The sequence below is a fragment of the Neomonachus schauinslandi genome, chromosome 9 (genome assembly GCF_002201575.2).
Source record: "Neomonachus schauinslandi chromosome 9, ASM220157v2, whole genome shotgun sequence".
Lineage (NCBI taxonomy): Eukaryota > Metazoa > Chordata > Mammalia > Carnivora > Phocidae > Neomonachus > Neomonachus schauinslandi.
Window position 1 is genome coordinate 88,568,405 of NC_058411.1, and position 27,992 is coordinate 88,596,396.

The following is a 27,992-nucleotide window of genomic DNA, read 5'->3' on the forward strand; positions in this document are numbered from 1 at the left end:
TTCTGGAATAAGATGGAACAGACCTGCTCCATCGTCTTAAGTGTAGCTTTTTGAAGCTGTTGAGGACTTCCCTTTGTCCTATATGGTTTCTTTCCCCTTCACGCAGCAATTTTATTTCACCTTTATTTTCACCACCCTTCACTTTACTGTCCTTGGGGATTCTAAGAATTTTTTCTAAGAATTTTCTAAGAATTTCTAAGAATTTTCTAAGAATTTTATATCAATTCAGTGAGCTTAACTGTTAAATATTCAATATTGCACTTAAAACAGCATATTCAAATTATGACAGTCAAAAAACAAGAGCTAGGTAGCGTTCAATGGGATTCAATTTGGGATTATCCTTTTGTAATTAGACTAGCACTGACTAACAACAGATGTTTAGGGGGGAAAAGGATGGAGCACCTAAGGCTTGCCAACACTGTATATTTGAAGGGAGAGGGCATGATAAATCTTTTGTAATGAAACCCATGTGCTCTAAGATAATGACCAAACTTGATATTTTAAAATACTTAAATCTAGTGGTCTGAAAGTCACCGGATTAATTAGGTCATGTTTTAGAAATGAGGCTACACTCTAAATTTCTCACTGGTGAGAAATAACTCTGCTGTCTTTAATGAACAGAACAAGGGACTAACTCAAATATGTTAATTTTTTGCTAGCGGTTATACGTACGCTTGGCACCCTTCGAAGCTGTAACTACCACACCCAGGATAATTTAAATTCAGGAAACTTTATTTAGCCTCCAGAATGCCAGCCCCCCCCCCCTCCCCGCCAAATCCCACATCCATGCAAGAACACAAAGCCAAGGGTACACTAAAAAAAGAGAGACTGTTTTATTGTGACGTTTATGACATGGACCCCTTGTTGACAGGAATGACTGAGGGTAATCTTGGCATATTGCACAGGTGTGATGAAGGATGCGCTGATGATCCTCTGGCCGCTGAGGCTGGTTCTTGGTCCTCCCAGACCTCCATGCACGTGTGGGCCAGTCACAGAAATGTCCTTACCACTTGGTGTATACATTTAACAAGTCTTTGGTCTTAATAAGCACCATTACAAACCCTCACGTTAAGGGCATTATTATTCTAGTTTATAAATGTTTCAATGATAAAAAATAGCACGATTACAGTATACACACACTTAATTTACATGTAATGTATTATAACTCATAACTGAGATAAGCTACTGAACTAACTTTGGTTGATTGAAATTAATGAAGTATTTGAACTGAATACTTGCAATTTGGTTTCTAAGTTGTGTAAATATTACAGTGCATTTATAAATCTAGTTTGAGAATTTACTAGCACCAAATAGATATTATAATTGGCCAACCTAGTACTTGTATTTGGAGAAGCAAAGTTTAAAAATTGGGAAAAAACAGAACAGTCCATCGAGTGAAAGCACATTCCTGTACATCTGCTAGAAGGATGGCGTGTCAGCATGAATGGCTGACCCCCAGTGAAAATACGCGTCCCAGTTTTCGAGAGTCAACACATGTGACAAGGTAGCTCAGCTACACCATGAGAAGCCTGAGAAAGTGGTTGTTTTGAACTAGGGGAGTCACCTGTACCTTGCTTTTTGTAATACAAGAATAGTGCTTGTTTATAGAAATTTACTTGGTGAAAGATTGTACCTATGATATGAAGATTCTGACTGGGGGGAAAATTCCGTTCTACCTATCTATCTTTGTTTTTTCATTATTTGGTCTCTGGATGGTGAATTAATGAAGCAAAATCTGAATTTTCATCTTCAGATTATCACCCAGTTCACCACTGAGGTAGTCTTTGTCATATTTATCTTCTAGCTGATTAAGTTCTTTCTTTTTATAAAGTGGAGTACTACTGATTTGTAATGAATAGGTTCCAGCCACTGGCTTCTTCTTGCTGAAGTGGAGGTAGCTGATCCCTTCCTTTTGGTTGATTTTAAAGAGGCCATTTTCGTTTCCAGATTCGATCAAGTATTTGTTGTGATTCGCCAGAGTCGTCAGGGCTGGGAGGAGCTTTAGGATTCGGACCTTGTTACTGACGTGGGAAATACTGAAAGCGAACACGGCTGTCTTCTCAGTGTCCCAGCTTGCAAGACTCACACTGGTGTCTCTCTCAGGCTGGTCCTGGAAAGACACACGGCAATGTGTTAAGTCAGTGTAAACATGCCACGTAGTTCTCGTCTTAAGGAAAAAGTGACTCGAGTCTCACACTAAGACCACCTTCAGCTCATGTTGGATATACACGGTGTTGAAAATGCCTATTTTCACAAAACACGGTTTAAATCGCAAATCTGTTCAAGTGGAACATGTTTATAATATTAAAAAAAATATCTTAAACTGATGTCAAGACGGAAGTCAAGTAGCTGGGCGTCTTCTAATGCGGCAGGTCTCCAAGTGCGCTCCCCGGACCAGCAGCATCGGCATCACCTGGGAAGCTGTCGGAAACACACATTCTCGGCGCCACCTGAGACCTACTGAATCAGAAGCCCCGGGGTGTCTCCCAGCAATCCATCTTAAGTCTTCCGGATGAGTCAGATGCTTGCTCAAGTTCACAAACCACTATTTTCATAGGCTATTTTCTTCCCCTGGACTTATCTCATTTCCCAAACCACAGCGGATGGGTTGCAGCACTGACGCTAGGAAAGAACCAGTCTACTTCAACTTTGTTCACTCACGAAAAACCATCCCCTCTGAAGGACACGCCTATGAACCTACTTCCTGACTCTGATGATCTGCTAATATTCGATGCTTTTCACCTGGCTGCTTGCTGGCCTCTCTGGGACCACATGTGCCGGATTCTCCGGGCCTGGAGCCAGGGGTCTGGGTGAATCTCTGTGCATTTCTGAGTTGACCGAAAGGCTGCAGCAGCCGTAGGCAAAGAAAGCCAGGCTGCTTGAGCTCCATGTTGCTTTTGTCTAGAATCCAAGTTCCCTCACACTCCACACGGCTCTTCTCAGTAGAGGAGCCTCTAGCTTTCAGAACTTGGCGTCCCCGTGGAGAGAGCGCTATGTCACTTCACTATCCTGCCTCTGCCCACTTGCTGTCCTGGACCTCAGACCTTCCCTTTCAGCAGACTTTGGGTGGGTGTTTGACTTTCTCTTTGGCGAGACAGAGGAAATGAGTAAGTATGTGAAAACCTTCGAATGGCCACTCCCTAAAAGCAGCAAGAAACTCCGGAGAGTCCCACAGACTCTTGTAAAATGCAGCCTAGAGCTCAGGGAATGTCTGGATTTTCTCCCCAGGGAGCTTTTTCACACTTTGGAACATCCTTGGAGGAAACCACAAGCATCTGGAAGGCCCTTCTGCAACAGGAGACATCAGGAGAAACCACCTTCTGACCCACCTCGGTGTTGGAGGCATCGGTTTCGTTTGCACTTCTCCGTTTCCTGCCCCGTTTGGGGTAGCCGTTGATCTTACACTCATAGCAAGCCTCCGGGGAGAGAGAATTGTCATCCATTTCGCTGCTGGCAGGTGGCTCCGGGCCTCCTCGGCCCATGCCCATTCCAGAAACACAGTGCCTGTGGACGAGGAGGGGCACAGCCCCTTTTCATTAGAACTGGGAGATAAGGGAGGAGGTACAAGAGTTCCAGTGAAGCATGGACCCCACCTGGTGACATCTAGCCATTGATTATTCGTCCATCAGGTGACTAGCTGGTTCTGAGAGCCACACTGAAGCCCTCTGGGTTTAGGCTCTGAGGCCCAGTTCCCGGGGTTGGTTGATTTCTTTCTACTATCTCTCCGGGCCCTGTGTCGCATATTGATTCGCCGCTTCCTTTCTGAACCCGACTGTGGCAGGTGTTTTGCTGTACTTACACTGGGGAGGGGACATGGAGTGGAAACGGAGGGAAGGTTGGGGGGGGGGGGCCATGTGACTTGGGAGGTTAAAGGAAAATGTCTTCCTTTTATGAACCAGAAAGTGAGAAAGGTATGAGCCGCCACCATTGAGCTCCTTGCCCTCTTCCTGCCTCACTGACACCATCCCCTGCCACCTCCCCTTCTGCCACCACAGTCACCAGCCTTCACCACTCCAGCTTCTGAGCGATTTCTCCTCTTATGTGACCACTCGCTTTGGCCAACGCTAGGTGTGAGTGTTGGGGAAGGCAAGATGTATTTCTATCTTACTCAGTAATTCGAAAGTTTAGTGGTAAGTTTTCAAATGTGGGTCTTTTTTGCTGCTGACTTAATCTAGACTTGGATGTCCATCTACCTTTGCCTGTCCTGTTAAGAATTTCCATATTTCCCTTTTTAATTAGGAACACACAGCATTGAAATAGACATACACACATATGCAACCACACATACACAGACACACCCCACAAATCACACATTCCATAACCTGTAACTGTAAAGAAAGTTCTAGGTAGAACTGAAGTTGACTCAGAAACAAACTGTGAAGATGTGTAATGTATAAGATGCAAGCTTCGGAGCTTGCCCAACTGTGGGAAATTGTTTCAAGTCATTCAAAACCACTAGGGCCATTGGCTCTGACTCATGTGAGGCTGGATAAACAAACCCATGCCCAAGAGAGAACTAGTTCAGCTGTTTTTCTTTGCCTTTCAGTTATCAAAGCCAAGTTACAGAGGGAAGCTTGCATGTTTCACAAGTACCTTGTTTTGTTATTCTGCTTACTATTTCATAGGCCTCTTGGAATGTATTTACCAGGCTCCTCTTTCAAAATGTGTTGAAATATCTGAATGATCCTAAGAGTCTTTATTTTGGGGCAGGGTCTACTCTAGTGATTCACGGAGAAGCCCAAGCTGTTATAAATGGGTAGATTATTCTACTAATGGGTCATAACGAAGACCAATTATTGATCTCTTTTTCTGTATTAGTTGGCCTATTTTTTATAACCCATTTTTCTTTATGCTCTTAAGATTCAAAATATAATGCCAATAAGCAGAATCTTTTTTGTGTGTTTTGCAGCCATTTAGGGGCTCCTACTATTTTCTGCAATCCCTCCAGAACCCAGTACATTTCCTTTCCTCTTCCTCTATCTTTCAGCATGAAACATGCAGAAACAATACAATGGATTAAATGATGAATGCTCATCGTGTATGTGTGCGTGTGCATTTGCATGATGATTAAGTTACTGGAAGGAAAAGCCCAAATGTGTAGGTTTTGGTTCTTTTCTCAGAACTCCGTTCCAGTATTTTCATATCCCTGGAACACCACTTACAAGAAGTGTGACTACAAAGTCCCAGTGGCCAGAGGCCAGTTTGGAGTGTCACAATTTTTGCTGGGAAAATGGTTCTGGCATTCAACTTGAAAATAATGAGTCTACCGAGAGCCAGACACAAACATCTGGGAATTTGTGTCCTATTGCTGGCGTTCCGTGTGCTTCCCATGAAACATTCTTTTACCTTCAAGTCTACACAGACCTAAAATGAATGATGTTTGTGTGTTCAGAAATCAAAGGTCACTAAATTAATTTGATATATTTGATACATACATGTATGTGTTATGGAATGTGATTTGTGGGGTGTGTCTGTGTATGTGTGGTTGCATGTGTGTGTATGTCTATTTCAGTGCTGTGTGTTCTAATTAAAAAGGGAAATACGGAAGTTCTTAACAGGACAGGCAAAGGTAGATGGACATCCAAGTCTAGATTAAGTCAGCAGCGAAAAAGACCCACATTTGAAAACTTACCACTAAACTTTCGAATTACTGAGTAAGATAGAAATACGTCTTGCCTTCCCCAACACTCACACCTACAATGTGGTGAAGTATTCTCCCTGGAGCATACAATAATTATTTTAAGTCCTGTTTCATGCTCTTTTGATAATTCTTAATGTAAACTTAAGTCTGAGGTGTAAAGTATACTTTAAAACCAGGTATCTTTGTGATTTATGCTAACATATAATGTTCTCTAATGAGAAGGCATTTTAAGTCAAGACTGAACCCTGCTTGCCCCAGGAGAAGGGTGGATCAGCGATGTGCAGTGTGAGCCCTGTCCTGGCCTGGGTCAGCCCCTGCATTTCTGGAGAAATGAATCCATTTTCAACAAGAAGATCAAGAGAATGAGACAGAGAAAACCTGTATCAAGGTATTTACAATTAGTTTCATAGTCTATGAATTTGCAGAAATCTTGATGCCTCCTTTCAAGTGAAATAGCCTAAACCCTTTGCCGAGCTAACCAGAATGAACTCTAGGACTATGAAAGGATGGCTCTCCTGAACCCGATGGGTCAGTGGGAGTTGCATCCCTTCATGAGGTCAGGAGCAGGGCCAGCAGTGCTTACCCTTGACCTATACGGAAGTAACCAGGTGGACAGCCACACAGGTAGCCGCCCTCCGTGTTGGAGCAGCCGTAGCTGCAGGGGGCCTGTGCAGAGCCGCACTCGTTGATGTCTTGGCACCCTCCGCTGAACTGTTCGTACTGGAAGCCGGCGGGGCACATGCACTTGTAGCTGCCCAGGGTGTTGTGACAGGAGGCTCCTCCACAGATGTGTGCGCTGAGGCATTCATTTTCGTCTGCAGGGAAAACCAGAACACACCGCATGTGGGACACTGGCCGGGCGCGTCCACCGGGCACTGCCAGCCAGCAGGCCCTCTGCTGGCCCTGCGGAGGGTAGGGCAGGCCGAGGTGGCTGGGGTGGGGAGAGGGACGGGAGAGGGAGCGGGAGGGAGAGCGAGAGCGAGCATGCTGTGGAAATGGATGTGGCCTCTTGCCACGTGGTGAGCAAACGTGGTCGATGAGGTCAAACGCACCAGGTGGAGTGCATTAGAGGATGGCATTCGGGGGACCGACAGATTCCAGGTCTCATCTGAAGCCAACACTAGTATGTTCCATGCCGCACGAGCCTCCTGTGAAGCACGCGGGGCTGGTTCCTAGCTAAGGTTCAGGGCAAGAGGGAAGGAGTCCTGCAGTTCTCTGTGAGCGGGACAACAGTCTCCAAAGCAGGGAGCAACCGTACTCCCAGAGGCTGCTTTCCCAGTCCTCCTCTTTCAAGATGTGCAGGGCTGGCAAGGGCTGCCATCCTGCAGGAAGTGTCCGCCCCACTTGCACTTCCTTTTCAAAAATCTGCAAAAGCCCCCAGGTGCTTGTCCTGGGGATGAATAGTGCCTTCTGGTATGTCTGCTCCCATCTCTGGATGGGCCCCCCCTTATCCAAACCAGCCTCCTGCCCAGAGTGTCTGGGCCGTGTCTAAAGCAAAGTATGGCTGGAAGAGATTCAGTGCAGACTTCACAAGCAATAATTGGAAAAAACCCACAATAGAGACGGATGCTGCAGGACTGGCTACCCACAGGGACCTGCCAAGTCTGACAGTAAAAAGCAGGAAAAAGAAATCTAACTTTAAAAAATCAACTTGAGGGAGAAAACCTTGAGTATCTCACTATTTCTAATATATACCTTTTTGAAATCTCAAATTTATTTTTGTAGGCCTGCCTCTGTAGGGCAGGCTGGAAGCTTGCTGGTAAAACTTTCCTTAATCGCTATAGCCCACTTTCAGGCATATGTTCATTTGAATGCACACAGATTGGCCTTGGCCTCACTGAGCAAACGCTTCCAATGCAAGGGAGGAGGGGAAATGTAACTGACGTTTGTTAGATGCCCGTTGCGTGACAGAGTGCGGGGTGCTTCACGTTCCTTTACTTGACCTTCCCAACAATCACAGGCGGTAGGTGTTCTAATCCCTGTTTTACAGATGATGAAAGCAAGGCTCCGAGAGCCCCTCCGAGATCTCCCAGCAGCAGGGCAGAGATGCACGCCCAGGGCTGTCTGATGGCAGAAGCCGCGTGCTTGCCTTCATGCTAGTCTCTCTTGAGACTCAGTGCCATTTAAACTGGTATTTCCTTTGTCTTTGAGTTGTTTTCACCTTTTTAGATTATATTTTAAGTAGGCTCCATGCCCAGCATGGAGCCCAATGCGGGGCTTGAACTCACGACCCTGACATCAAGACCTGAGTTAAGATCAAGAGTTAGACGCTTAACCGACTGAGCCATCCAGGCGCCCCGAAAAGATCTGTTCTAAAATTAGAAAAACAGGTGGGTAAAAATGGTGGGAGCAGGGTGCTTGCATATGTATAATATCCTCCCTCCCTCCCTCCCTCCCTCCCTCCCCTCTCTCTCCCTCCCTCCCCTCTCTCCCTCCCTCCCTCCTCTCTCTCCCTCCCTCCCTCCTCTCTCTCCCTTTCCTCTTTCTTTCCTGTGTGGAAGGAATAGATACACAGTAAGAAAGCCATGTGCTGAGCTGCCTGCTACAGCTCAGTGCCTAGCTACAGGTTTGTTTGAGGATTCTTTATATCCAGGGACTGTCAAGTATCCACCCAAGGTCATTTAGGATTCAAGGTTCCTACAAGGGAAATAATTAAATGTGCCATTGTCTTTGTACTTTTCCCCTTACTTTAAATCAGAGATGAAGTGTGCAATAGATACCAACAGAGACCATGGGCACCAAAGAGTGAATGAGGAACCGAGGGCAATTACTTTGGTGGAAAAACTATCCCTGGACTGGATGTTTTCTCCTTGTCCTTCCATGTCTATCTCCAGACTTTACACCTGCTTTCAGCTCCCGGAGGCTGACCTGCATGGAGCATCAACAGGCTCCTCTCCTTCGTCCTGTGCTTTTGGGTTGGGCTTAGCCATTGGTTTCCTGATAGGACTCTGATAGATAAAATCTCTAAGGCCCGGGCGCCTGGGTGGCTCAGTTGGTTAAGCGACTGCCTTCGGCTCAGGTCATGATCCTGGAGTCCCAGGATCGAGTCCCACGTCGGGCTCCCTGCTCAGCAGGGAGTCTGCTTCTCCCTCTGACCCTCCCCCCTCTCCTGCTCTCTCTCATTTAAAGAAGAAAAAAAAAAAAAAATCTCTAAGGCCCATGTCTGTATATGAAGGACAGGACCCATCAACACAAAACTTAGATTTATTCTGTATTGTTCCAAAGGACAGAAATAGGTTAGAAGTAGAGGGAGGAACAGTTCATTTTCTATGAAAAAAAATATTTCCAAGAAAGTGAATGCCCTTCAAGATGGTATTCAAGTCAAACTTGGACAACCCTGGAGGTTGGGGAAGGATTTATATTTTAGGAATGAGGTCAGACTAGATAATCTCTAAGGCTCTTTCTAGCTTTGAGCATCTATCTATGTTACTATAAATATCCATCCCAGTCAAGAACTCTCTCCTCCCCTTTCACATTCTTTTCTATTTTACTTCACTTTCTTTGTTAGATTCTCAGAGAGTTAAAAAAAAAAGTTTAAATTAAACTTGCTTATCTATGTTAGAGAGCTAGGGTCAAGCAGAACAGGGATTAAGATAAGAAATTGGCAAATATTCAATGTTTACTGCTTGAAAAGAGTCTCTGCACTCACCCTGTTCATCAGTATACAAACATGGTTTGTTTCCCATGCTTTGCACTCTCCTGACCTTTTTCATCCTGTGCCCTCTGGAGCAAATGGCTCCAATGGCAATTTTTATGTACTCCAAAATCTTTGTTTTACTCTCAGTCAATACTCGAAGTTGGGGAGGGTTTTGTCATTTTTATAAAAAGAGAGAGATTTTAATTTTATTGAAACAGCCTTAGATTCTCCAAAAAACCCTCCTTAAACTTAGACTGAAACCTATCCACTCTGTCCTCTAAAATCAAAGGTGGCAGCATTAGGCTTGCATAGTGTATGTTAGCCATGCTGTGAAGGGAGAATGGCTAGGAGAATTCCAAAATGTAGGATGGGCTTTCTTTTATAAATTTTCTCTAGGTCAACATGGCTCAACTCCAACTGCAGTCAGGCTTGATATATTCCACAAAACAATGAGATCCAGTGGCCCCTGACTCCAAACTCATCCATCTTCTAAGAGTGAAATTCTGGCTGCCCAGGAGTAAGGATCCAGAGAGGGCCGGTCCAAAAGATCTGCTCTTCTCTGCATGGCTCTGGGGAAAGCCATTCTGGCCCAAGGCAATGCTCATTCTGGATAGCTATAATTCTTAAGAATTATGAGCCCAGTTTGGGCTAGTATCTTTTGGGCATTGAAACCCCCCAAACCTCTTCTTAATTTATTCTAGAACTCCCAGCCAGGAGATGATCTTCATGGGGCCAAAGTAGAATCTCCAGGTAACGAAGACATGACCTGACCATCTCCACTATCCTGGGACTGAAGGTAGGAAGAGAGGAGGGCTGGTCAGCAAGTGGTGTAGTCTAAACTCTTCCAGCACTGGTGTCCTTTGAGCCAACCCTACTCACGCCTCCAAAACGGTGTCTTGAAAAGAATCAAGCCAAATGAGAGAGATGCAGTTTGGATAAATGAAAACACACCAAATATATCTTCATTTGGAGTAAAGTGGAGCAGCACCCGGGAGACAGTAATCCTTGCGTCTTTGCTAAGGAGGCCTCTGTACCCAAGAGTGTGGCAGCTAGAACAGATCACCTGCGCACCACGTTTACCGCGGTGCTGCACAGATACTTGGTGAATGAAAAAAAAAAAAAAAATGAGTGGACTCAACACTTGAAAGGCAGCCCTAAATCAGGAAGCTAAGAGCCTGAGGTTCTAGCTCCAGGCGTTTCACAAAGGAACCAGGTTAAGGACAGATTACTTTTCCTCCTTGGGCTTTGAGGTCTTTCTGGTAAAACCAAAAGCTTGGGCTAGATGGATAGGGGGGGTCCCTCTAAACTCAGTGTTTGAATTCTCTAATGTGCATTTAGAGTTACTTTCCCATGACATTATGGAATCGAAAATGACATAATTTCAGTTTAATGAGTCTGTGGATCTCCCTTAATTTTCAAAAGAATTTAGCAACCTAAAAACTTGCCACGCCTGCTGCCTACTCTCTGCCCTAAGAGATGTGTAGAGCTGAATGGAACCACTTCTGTGCCTGCAGGCCAAAAGTCCCTTTTCAGGGAGCGGTAGGGTTTTGTTGGCCCTCCTGCGAACAGAACCCCAGCGTGGGCCAATGACGACCCACAGCTGAAGAGCGGGGTGGGGAGGGGGAGATGCGGAGAGTGAAGGAATTCTAGGGGCATTTCACTTCCGATGTTCTCAAAGTATCCTTCATCGTTATATTTTTTTCTCAGTTTGCTGTTTTGCAAAGGCTGTAACTCTCCTCTGGTTTCAAGCAGGTTAGGGCAATTGTAAAGGACTCTTCATTGATCTAATGACAGGTTTAAAGTTTTCAGAAAGAAAGCACTATTTGGACTTGGGGGAGACAGTAGAGCTTTGTCGTCATCGTGCCCAGGAAAGACTACTTGCCCACACACTGGTTCCACTGGTAGTGCTGGAGGTAGCCCTGGGGGCAGCTGCACCGGTAGCCCCCGATGATGTTCTGGCAGCCGTGCTGGCAACGGTGGTTCCCTTCGCACTCGTCCACGTCTGAAAAGGAAGGGAGAGGCAATTTTAGTAAGGCATCTGACCACTGCTCCCCCAAAAATTATTCTGCCACCGAAACGTCAAAAATACGTGCTCCGGAGAAAAACATTCGACATTCCTGCCAATGCCTACAAATGGAAATGATGAAGACATTAAGGTAAGGCCCCAGAGCATTCTATGGGATAGCTGTCTGTGGGAAGCATTTGTATTTGCTCCTTTGTGCCAGGATCAGAAGCTCAGAGATGTCAAGACAGAAAGGAAATCCTAAAAAAATAATTTAGAATTTTAATTACATAGTATCAGAAGAGGTATTCTTCATATATTTAATCCACTTAGGGGAATCCTTTTAGGACTCTGGATCCAGTGACTAGAATATGAATGAATCAAATTCGGGAACCGAGCTATTTTTCTTGACTAGTTCATGCCCTAGTAGGTTACGCTACTTAGCAGAAAAAACCTTGAGATATGGAGGGAAGGCACATGTTACAGACCTGGTCAAGCATGAGACCAAAGATGGATCTCTATGATATAATACCTGTGCCAACCCGGCAAAATATTTCCCATCTTCAGTTGCTCAGTTCTCCCCATGCCCAGTTCTGAGATGTCATAGAGGAGGAGAATGACGAGTTTGAAAGTCACACAGACTGCCTCCCCCAGGGCCCAGCAGCTGCATCAAGGTGAGGACCCTACCCACCTTCACAGCTGGCGCCACTCTGATCGAGTGAGAACCCCCGCTGGCATTCACAGGTGAAGCTCCCAGGAGTATTCTGGCAAATACCCTTAGACCCACACAAGTTGATGTCAGAAGTGCATTCGTTGTTATCTAGAAGAAGCGGTGAGGGAAAAGAATTAAAATCCACTGAAGCTCTCTTTGTGTTGTTTAAAAGGAAGAGAGAGGGAGGATTCACTCAGAAAAGGCCAAATAAGGCCAATAACTTTTCACGTACAGGTGCGCGTGCGCACACACGTACTCACATATTCTTTTTTGACTTTTTTGTCCTCTTACTCCAACAGCAGAGGAACTAGAAAACAACTCGTTAAAGGGATAGCTACATTTCTGGTAGGGCACTCTCCTGTCCCACTTACCAATGCAGGCGGTATGGTGCTGCGTAAATCCAGGAGGACATTTACACGTGAAGCTGCCAATGGTGTTCACACACAGGAACTGGCAGTTGTGTTGTTTGGTGGCACACTCGTCAAGATCTGTGAAAAATGGAAGATGAGGATCGGGGTCGAACTGACCTGTACGTCTCAAATAACCCTGGCCAGAAGAGCCACGCGGCATATGGCTAGGAGGAACCCGGGAGGTAAGGGTTTGGAAGATGAAATGTGCTCTCCATGGAGACCAAAAAATGTAGCTCCTTGGGGATCCAAGGAAATCCCAATTCCCTTTCACTAGAGGAATGCAGGAATGTCTCAACAAAGGCATTTCAAATAAATTGTGACATTTTAAATAAACTATAAAATGAAGTAAAAGATTAGGGATTCTCAAAATTTTCCAAAGCATTGAAAAGATCTCTTCAAGTTGAAATGCAATAAGAAATGTTGAGGCTGGAAATTAATTTGTTTGCTTAGTTCTTTTTTTTTTTTTTTTCCCCCGTTTACGCTCACGGTTTTGAATCTGCTCAAATGAGGTATTCAACCAAACCAAATCCAACCAAAAGGATTTCTTTTCTTAGAGAGTCTCCTTTGGTTAAAACGAAACTGAGCAATCAAGAAGGAAACAAAGGGAAGAAAAAAAAAAACCTCACTCTGATAAGCTAAGAGCACATTTAAAAACTGCCTACAGTATTTATCCCACATTGTTTTCCATAACTCAATAAAATCCTCCACTTTGACTAGGCTTCTTTCCTCAATTGCCGGAACTGCCAGGCTCATTCTCAACTCCATTGCTATTTAAAGACCTCAAGAGATACAAAGTATGTTCCAGCTTTTAGTTGAATTTTAACAATAACAACAACAACAAATAATCATGGTGTATCCAGGAACCAATCTACCGTCCTTCTGTCCTCCTTCCTTCTTCCCTCCCTCTTTCCCTTGCTTCCTCGCAGCCTTGTCTGGTCACCGCACACACAGCTGTGCTCGAAGCTGCAGAGGAGTGCCAGTTGCTGGCTAGGGTAACACCTGGCGTGGACCTCAACCAAAAGAACTCCCCCAAGCCCCCATATTTCTCCCAGTGCTGACTTCTCTTAAAATGCAGCCAATCCTGCGCTCTTTCCACCACTGCGGGGCCTGCTGTTCCTGCTTTACTGGTTTCTGCATGATTGGCGGCTCTGCGCCTCCTGCCAGTGGGGTGGCCTCCCCTCTCTCTGACCCAAGGGGCCCTGCTAGAGCACCGTCCCATGGTTGCTGAAGCTTACCTGCACACAGGTGAGGGAGACCGCTCAGCGGTCTCTTACACTGTTTTCTAACAGCAACACTTGCTGTTCTCATCTCCAAGAACATCTTATCTCCCCTTCTCTCTTATCTGGATGCTACCCGGCTCTCATGGGGGAAGTGCTGGTCCCACATCTCCCCTGGGCTATCCTTTGAGCCTCTTTCCTGTCAGTTTCAATAGTACATGTATCTGCACCACTGGGTTTGATCTTTAGTCCTACATGCCAAGTATGTGGAAGAATCTAGACCTCATGAGAACAACAGGAGAAAGGGACTCATGTTGTGAGGGGATCTGTAAGAATCCCATTGCTGCTCTGCCCACTCCTAAAACCATAAAGAGAGCATCACTGGTGCATTTGACACATTGTAAAAAAACACTGTTACCACTATACATTTACTTTCCATTTTTCATCTCTTAATTGCTAGACATTTTTGAGGATTTTTCTGCCCCCACAGGCTGGAAAAATGCTGTAAATTTGTTTTGCTTGGTGCAGATAATATACACAATGAGAGATTTTCTAATTTGGTTCTCTATTTACATGAAAAAGTTTACGGCTCTGAGTTACAGCCTCACACTGCCCAGAGCTCACTGTGATCCACAGATGGAGAATAAGTTCTATGTTTGAGGAGAACAAAGCTTAAACAACTCTTTTATTAAGCTAGAATTTTTAAGTAGGTCTCTCAACTTCCTCTCCCCAAATTATAGGATTATATAGGATTTGTGCTGCACAGGAAAACCTCAGGCGTTGTTTATTCTGTCATCCTATGTTACAAGTCTCTTAACTCTCTCCTTCCAGCAGACACAAGAATGGGGTTGAGGGTCCTACTTCCCTCTGCTCTCCACTTCCACTCTACCTCACCATTCAACTTCCCTTACTTTCCTTTTACGCTGTCAAGGCTTCATAGTAGAAACGCTCTAACTCTTGTTCTGCCATCTGGTCTCCACATCCTTCTCCAAATCCCTCCTTTTAAAAATTACCCTTAAGTTTGATTTACTTGTGCTATTCACTCAATATGTGAAATTCTTACTGTTGAGGAAGATATTTCTAGGAGTAAATTTACACCAACAGAATTTTGCAAAGGATAACTTCTGGTTGAAGAGGGATTTCTGCATAGAGTTCTGCTGTTTCTTAATTCTTTGTGATATTTATGGCTCACCCAGATAAGGTATGGAGGGCAGGAATGGCCCTCTTTAGCAGAACAAAAACCTAGACAAAGTGTTTACTTAATTAGGCACAGTGTTTTCTAGGCACCAATTAATCCGAGGCAGGACAATGCCGGAGCCCTGGGCTCTGTAGTTGTTGAATAGCTTGACTACATCAATAGAATACATAGAAAGCAGAAAGGAAGTAGTCAATTAGGAATCTGCCCCACCTGAGCCTTAGACATCTGGCTCCACAGTCTCTGAGACCCTCATGGGCAGCCCCCGTGGATGCCCAAGGGGCAGGCATTGAGAATGGCTCCTGCTGCCACTGCACACCCCCTCACCCCACCCTACCCCCCGATGCAATCTTCCTGGCCTCAGCCTCCAGCCATCCACCACAGGAAGTGGGTGGCAGGGCGATCCCAGGGAGGCACTAACCCCAGGGAAGCACTTCTTGCCTGTGGAGAGCTTGCCTACGGATTCCTCAAATGCACAGGGAATGCAACAATGTGCCCAGGAGGCAGGTGAGTGGGTGCAGGCAAATTCTACTTTACCTTTGCAGCTCCTTCCATCCTCCTGCAGAATGTAGCCTTTCGGGCAGGAACACTGGAAACTCCCTTCTGTGTTTTTGCAGATAAAATTGCAGGGCTTGGGGGCCTGGTTGCACTCATTCAGATCTATGATCAAAAAGATACTGTGTGACTGTCCATCTAAAATGATGCTCAGTACCCATAGGGTCTAACAAATAACTTCATTGTCTTAGGTTTTCCTATGAAATTATAGAAGCTTTTTAGATGTTTGGTTTGAGGATTTTTAATTTTTTCCCATGATGTACAGTTTCCACTCGGAATAAACCTGGACACCAAAAACAGAGCACTTACCTACGCAGGAAGTTCCAGTTATATCTGGAGTGTAGCCATTTTTACATAGGCAATGATAGGATCCTCTCTCGTTGACACACTCCCCGTTTCGACAAACATCATGAATAACCTTGCATTCATCAATATCTGTTAATTTAACAGAGATTAAGAAAGACACTATAAAATGGGCAACATCAGTATGTAGGGGTGACCTTACTGTAAATACTAATAAATTGTGTTACTATCTCATGCACCTAAGAAATTAAACCAAGGGGATGACAGCATCCATTTCATAGGTAATGGTAATTGTCCTGAAAGGCAAATGAATAACTGCACTGGACGACAGTATAATAACTCATCAGGCCAGGGGAACACTTTAAAGATAATCGGTTTTCTAAATGTATAGTTTTTCCCTCTGGGTCCATGGATACCAGTCTCATCCAGACATATTCAGCTCCTTGCTCTATCTCATGCCATCAAGCTTGCCTCCTACTGACATCTCATAAATGGCTCACAGCAGTAGGCTCTTTTGACAAGAAAAATCCCATTTTTTTCTAACAGGGCATGTCCAAAATAAGGAGGAAAGTTTCCTTCCATTCTTTTTGCTGTATTTAAAGTTAATCCTGAAAAATCTCAAACTGTATAATATTGGGGAAATGGGACCAAACTTCCTTTGGTGAGGGAAGCACTAAGGCTCTGGGGTGGATCCCCGGGCGGGGGTTTTTGAAGCCTGATAAGGAAGAGAGAGCCTTATTCACAGCTCCACCACAGGGAGAAAGATCTGGTCGCTATGCACTGTCAAGCACTGAAGCAGCTGTCCTTCCACATTGTGACCCATCTATCTCCTTACTGCTCGGTGTGGTGCCAATACCAAATGAGTTCTTAGCCTTCAATTGCCAAACGATCATTTTATACCAACAGATGTTATTTATCCTAATTCTTTCGAGTTTCCTCTGAAATGCAATTTTGCCTGCCCTCCCTGGTCTCGAGAAGCGAGTCTTTTCCACCATCTCATTTTCTCATCCTTGGAAGAAACATCAGTTCCTTTCGGGTCACCCCATCCAATCCAGTTCTGTGTCTTCCCACATCCAGTTCTGTGATTCTACCTTTAGCCACATCTTTCCAACATCCACACAAACCCTGCTTACTCTCCTTCCTCCCCTCTCCCTTCTGATTCCTTCCCAAGGAGCTGGAGAAGTCTCTCTCCCTTCTCATTTATGAGGCTGGAAACAAGCGCAGCTGCTGCTGAGGATCCCAGGCCCGGAGCTTCTCCAGAGCAGCCTCACACACTGCGACAGCCTCCCCACGTCTCCCAGGTGAAAGCAGCAGGTGCTTTTCCAGAGGCAACTGGGTTTTAATTGCCAGAATATCAGCATTGTCTATACTTCCTTCATGCAGCATATTTCAGCCAATTTTACGAGTTAAAATGCATATTGGTGGACTAGTCTAGGAATTTAGGGATCATTTATGCCATGGTTTTTCTAACAAACTGACACTCTGAGTAACCAATAACTGACTTACAGCAAACTTCTGTTTAAAAATCTGGGGACTCCTTGTGATGCAGAGGCAGGAGCCCAAGCACACACAGCTTTGGCAACCTGGCCCTGAACATCTAAAACACCATAATAAAGGGTTTCGGTTGACATCAAGCATGCGCTCAGCCTAAGCCCATACTGCAGATTCTGTACTCTCAACTGTTTCTCATAAAACAAGCAGATTCCCTGCAAGTATTTTTGGACCATAAGTGTTACCTGCTCCACTGGTCATAAGTCAGAACGCAAGGAAGTACCTGCTCCATTGGTCATAAATCCTCGGCCATGGGGGCAGAGTTTTTTGAAGGCCACAGTGCCCTGGAAGGGGCAGATCTCACAGTGGGGGCCCCAGCCTCTTCCTCCATCACAGCAGCATTCCGACTTGGTGACAGGGTTCCTGTTGCTTGAGCCGATCTGACACATGTTTTGGAGCACCTCCGTGAAGCAGTACCCTTCCCGGTTGTCTGGAAGGGACATTATATCGCAAAGGGGACTTCAGGGAATTTGATGAGCATGACAAAGTATATTAAGAATGTGGTCAAATATAAAACCCAAAAAGGATGTAAACACTTTACCCTGGGTGAGGAGAAGCGAGAAGGGAAAGCTGGAAACAGCAGTAAGAGAGAAAGGATGACGTCTGAGGGAAACAAGACAAGAAATTCAGTAAGTGGCCCACGCAAGGTGACAACTCTCTCTGCTCCCTGAAATATGGAGGAGTGGTCATGCTATCGAGAGAGAAGAGCAGAAAAACACACAGAAACAGATCCTCAGCACCAAGGGCTTCAAAAGGCAGCGGAGAACGAAATTCCAAACCAGTGATTCATTGATACACTTAGCAAAGGAAGAATTCAGCTGCAGGGTGGTGCTGAGCCCCATGGACAAATCGCAGTCATTAAGTCCCTTCCAAAATAGGAACCTGCCCCAAACTTTAACCATTTCTATGATTTCAGATGAGAGATTGGGGTGCCAAGTGTCCCAGCATGAAGGCGGGGGTGGGGGGTGCTGTGCAAGCATCCGGTCGTCTGGACTCACCAAGGCACTCGTCCTGAGCCGGGCTGGGGGTGAAGCCAGCATTGCACTCGCAAGTGTAGCTGCCCCGCGTGTTGAGGCAGCGCCCGTTCTCACAGATGCCTGGCTTGGTCTGACACTCATTCTCATCTGTGGGGTTTCGTGGAAAGAGCAAACACAAGAGCAGTCATCCCACCCCTTTGCGCAAGGATGGAGTCTTTCTTTTTTTTAGTTCGCGAATAGGTAACTGTCTCCCGTGGTTTCCAATTCAAAAGGTATAAGAGTATTCAGCAAAAGTGCCCCTTCCTCCCTTCTTCCTCATCCACCAGACTCCCGTCCTGGGAGCCAACCCTGTGTTACTGCCAGTTTCTCACGTATCCTAGAAATGGATTTGGCACATACAAGCAAATGTGTGTGTGTGTGTACCTCTGTCCTTTAAAAAACATACTTGATGGCATTTTGATATACTTAAATGTAGATGACTGCAATTTAGGTACACATACATTTTCCACTTGATAAAGTTACAATTTTCTATATCTGTCCATAAAAAGGATTCCCAAAGGATTATTTCAAGTGAAGGGGGAAAAAAAAAGATCACACATTAGAGAAATATTATAAATACTTCATCAGAATAATGTCTGTGATGGGTCAGTTTTGACCTGAGAATTGGTCTATATATAATCTTCCAGTTCAACATAGATTACGTTTATTGTAATACTTTAACAATATTATTGAGAAATAATCATAATCCAGTCTCAGGTTTAAAAAAAAAGCATTAAGACAAACTGGGGATTCTTAGAATTATCTGATGATTTTTTAACAGACTGAGCCACCCAGGCGTCCCATTCTAATGATTTTTTTAGAAAGATCATAAATAAAGTGACTTGCTTAGGTGCATCCCCTGCAGAATAGTTCTGAGCCCCCGAGGCAGAGATCTCATAATAAGAAGGAGAGTTGGAAGGTGACAGCTACAGGACTGTTGAAACAGGCTAAAAATCCTGATGCCCACACCATCCCCAGACCAATTAAATCAGAGCGTCTGGAGTGGGACCTGAGTTTTCCAAGTGATTCCAGTGGGCAGCTGAGGTTGAGAACCACTGAGCCTGGAAGAGTTGGTGTGTGCTCCTATGTCTAAATGCTTTTTCTGTGCTTTTAAAATCTGCTCTTCAATTACTGTTTAATTCTGTATTTTACAAGGTAAGGGGATAATGAGATTCTTGAGCTTCTTGACTGACAACATCAGATTTCTTTTTCTGGCATCATTGATTATTAAAAATGAAAAGGAAGCATGTGGGAACTTTCTAATAATTTTCTCCTGTACTGATTGTTCAAACCAGAGGTTGGGAAACTTTTACTTTAAATTGTAGTAATATTATAGTATTACTGTATTATATATAATAACTATTTTAGGTTTTGCAGGCCATATGGTCTCTGTTGCCTTCACTCTCTTCTGCTCTGCCATTGTGGCATGAAAGAGCCATGGACAATGTCTGAATGAATGGTTACAGCTATGCTGCAATATGACTTAATTTACAGAAATAGGCGGCAGGCTGCAGGCCCCCGGGCTGTGATTTGCCCATCCCTAGTCTGAAGCTGTGGTTTTCAGTGGAGGATCTATATTACAATCCCTAGGAAGCTTTAAAAAATACCAGGGCCAGGGCCCCACTCTAGACAAGAACAGATTCCCTGGAGGAAGAGCCCACTGGTTTAATGCTATTCCTGGTTCAGAGGGACTGGGCATCTGTCATTCAATGTCGGCGCTAACAGCAAAGCTGGGACAATTGAAAGACATTCCAATGTGGTGAAGAGAACCTAGCCTGAAACAACAAAAAGTATAGGAGTAAAGGAAAGAAGTAGAGGAAACACCTGGTGCCAAGTACTGGCAGCAACATGGGCTGAGAAGGTAGACAAAGGCCGGCTCGGAGGGAGAGAATGATGATGCTTCTGGAACTCAGAGATAAGCAAGAGGCAAGGGGCTCTCCAAGGGAAACTGTGACATGAGGGAACAGAGGGAAGATGGCTCTGTCCAAGAAGAACACATTGCCCACAAGGACTCAGACACCAAGTCACTTCTGTCCCTTGTCACCCGACTCACTCGAAGCTCCTTGGGCCAGGACCTGCTTACCTACGCAGCCCTCTCCATCAGGTCTCCGCTGGTACCCAGGCCCGCAGATGCAGATGTACGTGCCGATGAGGTTCTTGCACTCCATCTGCTTCTCAGCACAGTCGTGTTTGCCCTCCTCACACTCATCCTCGTCTGGAAAGAATGTGCACCCGTGAATTAGAAAAGAAGCTGCGCTAATTTCCTGCCTTTTAAGCATGAGATGGTATCAAGTCATCAATTTTCATTTACACTTCTTTCAGTGTTAACCTGTTTCCTTTTGTCTCGTGGGCACTGGCCTCCTTGGATTGGGAAGGAGTCTTCTCACCTACTTTGACCTTGATGATGAAATTATTCCCCAACTAACTGTAACCCCTTCAAAGGTGGGAAGCGTGATTGTTAATTTCTTTTTGATGAATTCACCTAAAAAGGTCTTCTATAAACTTTCATAATATAACAACAGCATTATAATTACAATATAGTATAATAAGCCAAAGCTTCCATTATATAACAATTATAATAACATAATATAATATCATTTTATGTAATATTAATATGATATATGATTAGATTATTAATATGATTAGAATAATCATTGTATAATGAAAATTTCAGTTTTTATACTTTGAGGAAAAGACAAACATTCACAAATATCATATTCTCTTCTGGTTCTTCCTTCCTTCATTTCTTTTCTTCTGGTGTGGACAGGTCTTCCCCATACCTTATTGTCCTATTGCATTTCCCTCTCTTTATCTTTCTCCTTCACATGGTCTGAGCTGAGAAATTTGGGCTTATCCTGCATGTGATGTAGAGCTCTTAGTTAGGAAATCCATTCACCTTCAAGAAAAATCCTATTTAGGTCATCTGAAGAGAACAAGTAGCTGCTCATTTAAGACCTTGGAGGAGCAAATCCGTGCTCTTCAAGGAGCCCCATGATTTACCTAACTTTGTACAGCAGAGCCTCGTCCAGAGCCACAGTAATTGTAGGTGCTCAGTAAGCACTTTTAATGGAATTATTTAACTAAAATAGACTCCATATGCTACCCCCATTCTTGGAAAATAACATCCCTTAGTGATGGGGATTTAAAAAATTAATTTAATTAATATTATCATACTATGGGCAGTGATGACCCCCATACTGTCCATGGAGTATAGCAGAGTTCCCTGATTCCCAGCCTTTCTCTACTGATAGATGCTTTGGAGAGACATTTCCCATCATAGATAGAGTGAGAGCCCCCCAGGTTAGATGACCTTTAACACGGATGTCTCACCTTTGCACATCCTTCTATCTTCTCTCAGAACATATCCAGCAGGACATTTGCATTCATATGACCCATAAGTGTTTACACACCGGAAAGCACAAAGCAGAGGATTCTGGGCACACTCGTTTATATCTGCAACAGAGGGAGCATGAAAATAATGGATCATGAGCATCAACCAAAAAAAAAAATCTATTTTTATCAAAAGTTGAAATGCTTCATTGCCATCAACATGGATGCACCAAGCAGTCTTGGTGCTTGGTGCATAAAATGAGTTGGTTATTTTACAGTTGGTATGGGCAAGGGGATTGTGGGTCCTGGTTCTCCTAGCACAGTCTCAGTTCTGGCTTATTGTCCTGGTATAATTATCAATGTTATTTAGATGGATGGGAAATTATAGACCACCCTACATATAGGAGCATTTCTGAAATTCTGGCTTTGAAGAGTCAAGCTAACCACTTGCCATTCCCTAGAGTCATATAGTGTGGGAATCAGTTTTACCCCATTCAGTCAAAACAACTGTCAACTCAATTGCAGTCAGAACAGAAGCAGACCCAACCAATATTGTTAACCACATCCCCTTCCCCATAGAAAAGAGGCTCCTGTGAAATAACAGTGATTCCTGAGCCTAAGCAAATGGTATTCTGAATAACTTTACACTTTAGAGTTTTCACACTGATGCCCAAGTTCTAACCTTAAATAGGAATGACTTTACCATTAATAGATAAAAGAGATTTCTACAGATTCCATAAGTTTGGAACCAGCAGAATATGTTTTGGAAAAGCAAGGTTAAAACAGACCATCTTGATTATCATGTTTCTTTCTAAGTCTAGGGATGCTGACTGAGAACATCAGTGAGACCCCAGATCATATTTAGTGATAGCCTTTAAAGATTCAGCAACAACTAGGACAATGGGTATCAACAGGACCTATCTCTAATGAAAAGCTCGCTTTCATACCACTTTTATCCTCTACCTTCACCTCACCTTCATTCTCTTATGTGACCAGTGGTCTTGACTTGAGAGTGTATCAGAATTACCCGGAGGGCTGCTAGGCTCCACTCTTCAAGTTTCTGATTCAGGAGGTCTGGGATGAGGCCTGAAAGTCTGCATTTCTAACAAGTTCCCAGGTGATGCTGATGTGGCTGATCCAGGGACCACCCTTTGGGACCCACTGTTCTAGACACTCCCTTTCCTTCCCTTCTCTCCATACATTGATCCTACTAGGCATACTGGCAGATGCTTACAGAGTATAGACAACATCTTTTGCTGTGATTGCCCCCAGATAGCTATAGGATGTTGGTGGTTATGTCAGTGTGCAGATGTTTCTATGAGTAGAAAAGAAAAAGAGAGGGAGCATGGGAGATGAAGAAAGAAAAAGAAGGGAAAAATGGAAAATAAGAAAGAAGGTCGCAAACAAGATGGGAGTTGTATCTAAATGCTTGTAATGGGGAGACACCAAAAAGAACTCTCTATATTATACAGTGTGATTTGTGCCGTGAACCAGGAGAATAATGGTATGGCCCATCAGGCCTAGATGTTCTTTATTCTGTACGCCCTAAGTGGTATTTAGTATCAAGAACTGTAATCAGCCAACTACTGTCTCCATGACCAGAACATGTAACCACAACTTTTCTGCAAAGAGGCTTACCTTCACAAGTCATCATTGGACCAGGCTCAAATCCCTCCTCACAGGTACATTCAAAACCTCCAATCACATTCTTGCAGGTTCCATTTCCACAAGGATTGCCCACAGAGCATTCATCAGTATCTGCAAGTGACCAAGAGTGTATTCAATACATGATGAATGAAGACAAAAATGGGCTTGGGCTCAAATAATACCTCTCACTCTATTGGGGTACTTTGATCTGTGGCATCTTGTTTGATCCTCATTCTGCCTTTACAAGAAAGGAGTGCACGTGTCTTATCTCCACAGATTTATAGCTGTGAAATTTGACCTGCTAAGTGGCAGTGGCACTAACAGTGACAGCATCTGGGCTTCCAGCCCTCCTAGTGCTCTTCTCCTGAGCTTCTCCAGCCTCCCGTATTATGTATAAAGAGCTAAATCGACCAGGAATAGATGCTCCAAGGGTTAAAACAAGGCTGCTCTCACAAGTCAAAAGTTTTCACTTACATAAAGCTAGAAATACATCTCCAGTCTGGCCTTACATTACATCATTCTCCAAAAAGCCTTAAACATGATGGATTTTTGCCAGATATAAAATAGAAGACTAAGCTTACACAAAACGAGAGACCAGAGGTTAAGCAAAATTAATACACTGGATAAAATCAAGATTCAAGAAGATTTTTTTGTTGATTCTGTTGAAACCAGATGGTTTACATTAGGCAGAAGAAAAGCTAGAAAGAAATATGTTTAGGGTATGATCTCTGTAAACAACCGTGGAGAGAGAACAAGTCTTACCGAGGAGGTCTAAAAAAAAAACTATGCCTCCCAACCCATCCATCTAGAATCCTGACTGTTCTTCTGACACATTTCTTGGGGGGAGAGTATCTTCCTTTGGGAAAGGGAAATTTTTGAGAAATAACATTGTTATCTTAGTTCTCTAGGATATGGACTAGTGATGGACTATCATCAGGGTTACATCTTCTGTTGGGTTCTGAGTCAAACAGTGAAGGCAAGAGGCTGTGGTAGAGAGACTTCGGTGAGCAGGCTCATTTAGCATGCACACAGGAGCACTAACTGAAGATTCCGAAGAGAAAACATTGACAACTTTGCTTTTGTTCTGCTATGAAATTGCATTTCACTGTCCAGAATATTTTATCTCTTTTGAGTTCATAAAAATCATATTATCATTGAGTTTTAGAGCTGCAGGGTAATTAGGAATAAGTTAGTCTATTTGTATAATATGACATTCTAAGGCCTAGAAAGACTAAGGAATTTGCTTACACTTCATGGTAATAGCTGTGGGTGAAATTTTAGAGGAACAGACATAATACTTGGATTCAATTTTGTGTTAGTAGGCATCAAGAGGTCAAAGGTCAGGCATAGCCATTCTTTGAAATTTTAGTAAGAGAGCAAAAACGAGGAGTTTACACTATGTAGATAGCCTTTCACATTACTAAATGTAATAAAATCTGGATAAATGTTGTATTTTACATATTGAGAGAATAAGATTATGACCATTAATTTTTTTTTTAATTTAAAAAATAGATGATAATGTTTTCTTTTCCACCATGTCTTCAGATGTGTCCAGTGTCTTCCCCAATAGACTGTAAGGTCCATGCAAGGAAGAAACATGTTGGCTTGGGTCACTGTTGTAGACAAAGAGCGTGGGACATGGGGTACTCAACTAGTACTACAGATGAATGATGCATGAATGAATGCACAAAACTTACTTCTGTCCCAATCCTGGTACTTATGCTTCCTAGTATGAAAGCTCTATGGCCTAATTTCTAATTTGGAAAATCCCTCTGGAAGAAACAGATCTATTACTCACCTACACATTCATTCCCTTCCAGAATGTAGCCGAAGGGACACTCGCAGCGGTAGGAGCCATCCGTATTGATGCACTGCCCATGTTTACAGACATCAGGTTCTTTGCACTCGTCCATATCTTATGCAAAGGAGAAAAAAAAATAGTGAATGACAAGGTGCTGTTTTTTAAACACAAAGGTAAACTATGATCATTTCAGCATCTAATCAATGAAATATCTAATATTACAATATTACCATACAGTACAATAATATAATTGGTATCTAAATGAAAAGTAGAGCTTTATTTTACAAGATGAGTATGGAGAAATAAGAACAGCTGGAGGGGCGTCTGGGTGGCTCAGGTGGTTGAGCGTTCAACTCTTGATTTCAGCTCAGGTCATGATCTCAGGGTCATGGGATCGAGCCCCATGTCGGGCTCTGCACTCAGCAGGCTGTCTGCTTGAGATTCTCTCTCTCCCTCTCCCTCTCCCCCTGCTCATGCGCTCTCTCTCTCTCTCAAATAAATAAATAGATAAATAAATCTTTAAAAAAAAAATAAAAGGAAGAATGGCTGGATAAAGGGCAGGGAAGAGTTAAGAATATTAAGAAATGCTGGGAATCCAGCACAGGCCACTTACCAACTGCAGAATCATCAGGCCCCACAATGATGCCACTTCCATAGGGACAGATCTGGCGGAAGGCCTCTGCGGTAGAGATGAACACTTGTTAGTAGACAGACCAATGGCAATTAGCTACAGGCTGCTTCCCACGCATCGTGTGGTGGCCAGATTGCCACATGCTGCACATGTCGGGAAACAATGAACGAGAAAAGCCCCGATACCAGGGGAAGTGAACAAGGTTCCCAGAGCTGGTGTGCCTACTACTTGGGCAGCCCCGATTCATAGCACATTTCGGAAGAAAATAACTACCCAGCTCCTGAGTTAAAATAATCTTAATGAATATTTTATGTAGACTTACAGTTAAATTGTCTTATCTTTCTTGAGGGCCTATGTACAACCCTTCTTATTTCATAACCAGTTGGCCCTATGAAGGGCCCAAAGAGAAATGCAGACGGTGGACCTACCATCAGGTTCAGTGGGGCACAGCTCACAGGGATCACCCCAACCTTCTCCCTTCAAGGCACAGCAGCATTCCTGTTTGGAGTGATTTCTGGATTTGGGTGATGAACATTTTCCTCCTTCAAACTTTGCGTAACAGTAGCTCATTCGCAAATCTGCAGCATAAATCCAGGAGACCCTTTAGATCCTTTCCTACTGCATCATTACTGTATAATACTGAATAAGAAACAATCCATCCTGTTAAATGTGCTCCCTTTTCATTACAATAGGAAGACTGTAACCTAAGTGACTACGACAGAAATTGGGCTCAGATCTTTAAAGTCATAGGTTACTTCTGTAGTAAGATCTGATGAATACATCTATGCAGCTTTCACTTTATTTCTCATTGCAGTGAATTTTCCAAAATAACCTGATGTGAATAACAAAATCCAACACTATCACATTTCAAAACTGACATCAACCTGCCTCCTTAGCGCAGTAGGCAGCGCATCAGTCTCAAAACTGACATCATCAGTGACTTCAGGGTGGAGACATTCAGAAGTGAAATCATTCACAAGACCCCTGCATTGACAGCTGCGTTTGTGTGTTTTGGATAGCATTTAGCGAGCGTACTAGGTTAAGGTAGACCTCTCAGTTCTGGTACTTACTGTTGCTATCACACTGTGTTGTTTATTCTGGGTCCCCTAAGCCCGGAAAGCAAAATAAAACCCCTGATTCCAGGCATAGAGTAAATAAAGATGTGACAATTTTGTGGACTGGCAAAAATACAACAACAATAATGGTCATTTGCTGAAGCAGCTACTGATGTAGATGCTGTCTACAAAATGCACATGGTGCTTTCTGCAGACTTTATACATGTGTGTGTGCACACACGCAAGATACAGAAGGTTGTTTAGCTCAACAGACAGAAGGAGGGCAGGGAGATGGGTGGATAGGAGGCAGGATAACCCTTCTTTGAAAGAATGTATTTCTTTAATATCAATTATTTTTTGGTGACAACATGGAAGATGGGATCTAGTTGCTACAAAATTCTCCAACATTGCTTGACATAATTTTGGAAATGGACTCTACCAATTCTTATAGAGCAAATTGGGTGGCTCTAAAAAAATGAGCTCATCCAAAAGCCTGGAGTGTTTTCCCTCAGATTTGACATCTAAAGCCTTGCAGACTCCTCTCTAGATACACAGAGGCTAAAATCTGCAGGTTTTAAGGAAATGCTTCCATACCCATTTTGTACAATTCCCCTTTCTTTCTTTATGATCAGGTATGCTCTCTCCTGTCACTGTTTCTCAACCTTAGGTGGCATATTATGACATATTATTACAGCCACTGATGCATTTCTGGTAAGACAATTTCAGAGCTTTCATTTCATGACAAAGGAGACAACGTAAGAATAACTGAGTTGTCAAAGACCACAGAAGGAAAATTTTCATGAATTAAAGTAAAAATAACAATCACTCACTCACTCACTCATATTTACGAGGCTCTAGTAAGTCAAATTCAGTTGGCTTTCTTCCCCAATGAATTTGCTCACCTTCTTCAACCAACTCTTCCAGATACATTTTCTTGCTAGTTTTTACTCTCCTTCCACACCTGTGATAGCTAGGACTTAACAGGCACCTTTCAGAAAACTACTCTTCTGAAAGTCGAGTGCAATAAAAGCCAGTCCTCATCCTGTGGCATGTCTGCCATCCAAATATTTGCTCTGCTGAGAAGTTTCAAGATTTAACAGATTATAGTTTCTTGAAGGACACTCTTTGATTTTATTCTTCAAGTTCATTGTCACATACAATGTTCTATGTTTATTATTTATATCTATAACTATCTTAAGGTATAATTTAGTGACTACTCACAAAAATGTCTCAACAAATATATTAAAATTCAATTGTCTCTGTTGTCTTCCAGTTACAATGTTTCTTTT

General features: G+C 43.5%; 1 protein-coding gene across 1 annotated transcript in view; it reads right to left on the reverse strand.

Annotated features, from left to right (window-relative positions):
* Nucleotides 1-809: 809 nt before the first annotated feature.
* FBN1 (fibrillin 1) overlaps nt 810-27,992 on the reverse strand; it is a 228,619-nt gene continuing 201,436 nt past the window's right edge. The window contains exons 50-65 of the mRNA XM_021693975.2: nt 26,077-26,226; nt 25,631-25,696; nt 25,015-25,131; nt 23,208-23,327; nt 21,570-21,692; nt 20,323-20,454; nt 18,222-18,347; nt 17,447-17,653; nt 15,679-15,804; nt 15,352-15,474; nt 12,364-12,480; nt 11,972-12,100; nt 11,161-11,280; nt 6,225-6,456; nt 3,330-3,504; nt 810-2,110 (exon numbers count right to left, since the gene is read on the reverse strand). Coding sequence (XP_021549650.1) covers nt 1,721-2,110; nt 3,330-3,504; nt 6,225-6,456; nt 11,161-11,280; nt 11,972-12,100; nt 12,364-12,480; nt 15,352-15,474; nt 15,679-15,804; nt 17,447-17,653; nt 18,222-18,347; nt 20,323-20,454; nt 21,570-21,692; nt 23,208-23,327; nt 25,015-25,131; nt 25,631-25,696; nt 26,077-26,226 — 2,453 coding nt within the window. The 3' untranslated portion in view covers nt 810-1,720. The remainder of the gene's footprint in view (nt 2,111-3,329; nt 3,505-6,224; nt 6,457-11,160; nt 11,281-11,971; nt 12,101-12,363; nt 12,481-15,351; nt 15,475-15,678; nt 15,805-17,446; nt 17,654-18,221; nt 18,348-20,322; nt 20,455-21,569; nt 21,693-23,207; nt 23,328-25,014; nt 25,132-25,630; nt 25,697-26,076; nt 26,227-27,992) is intronic.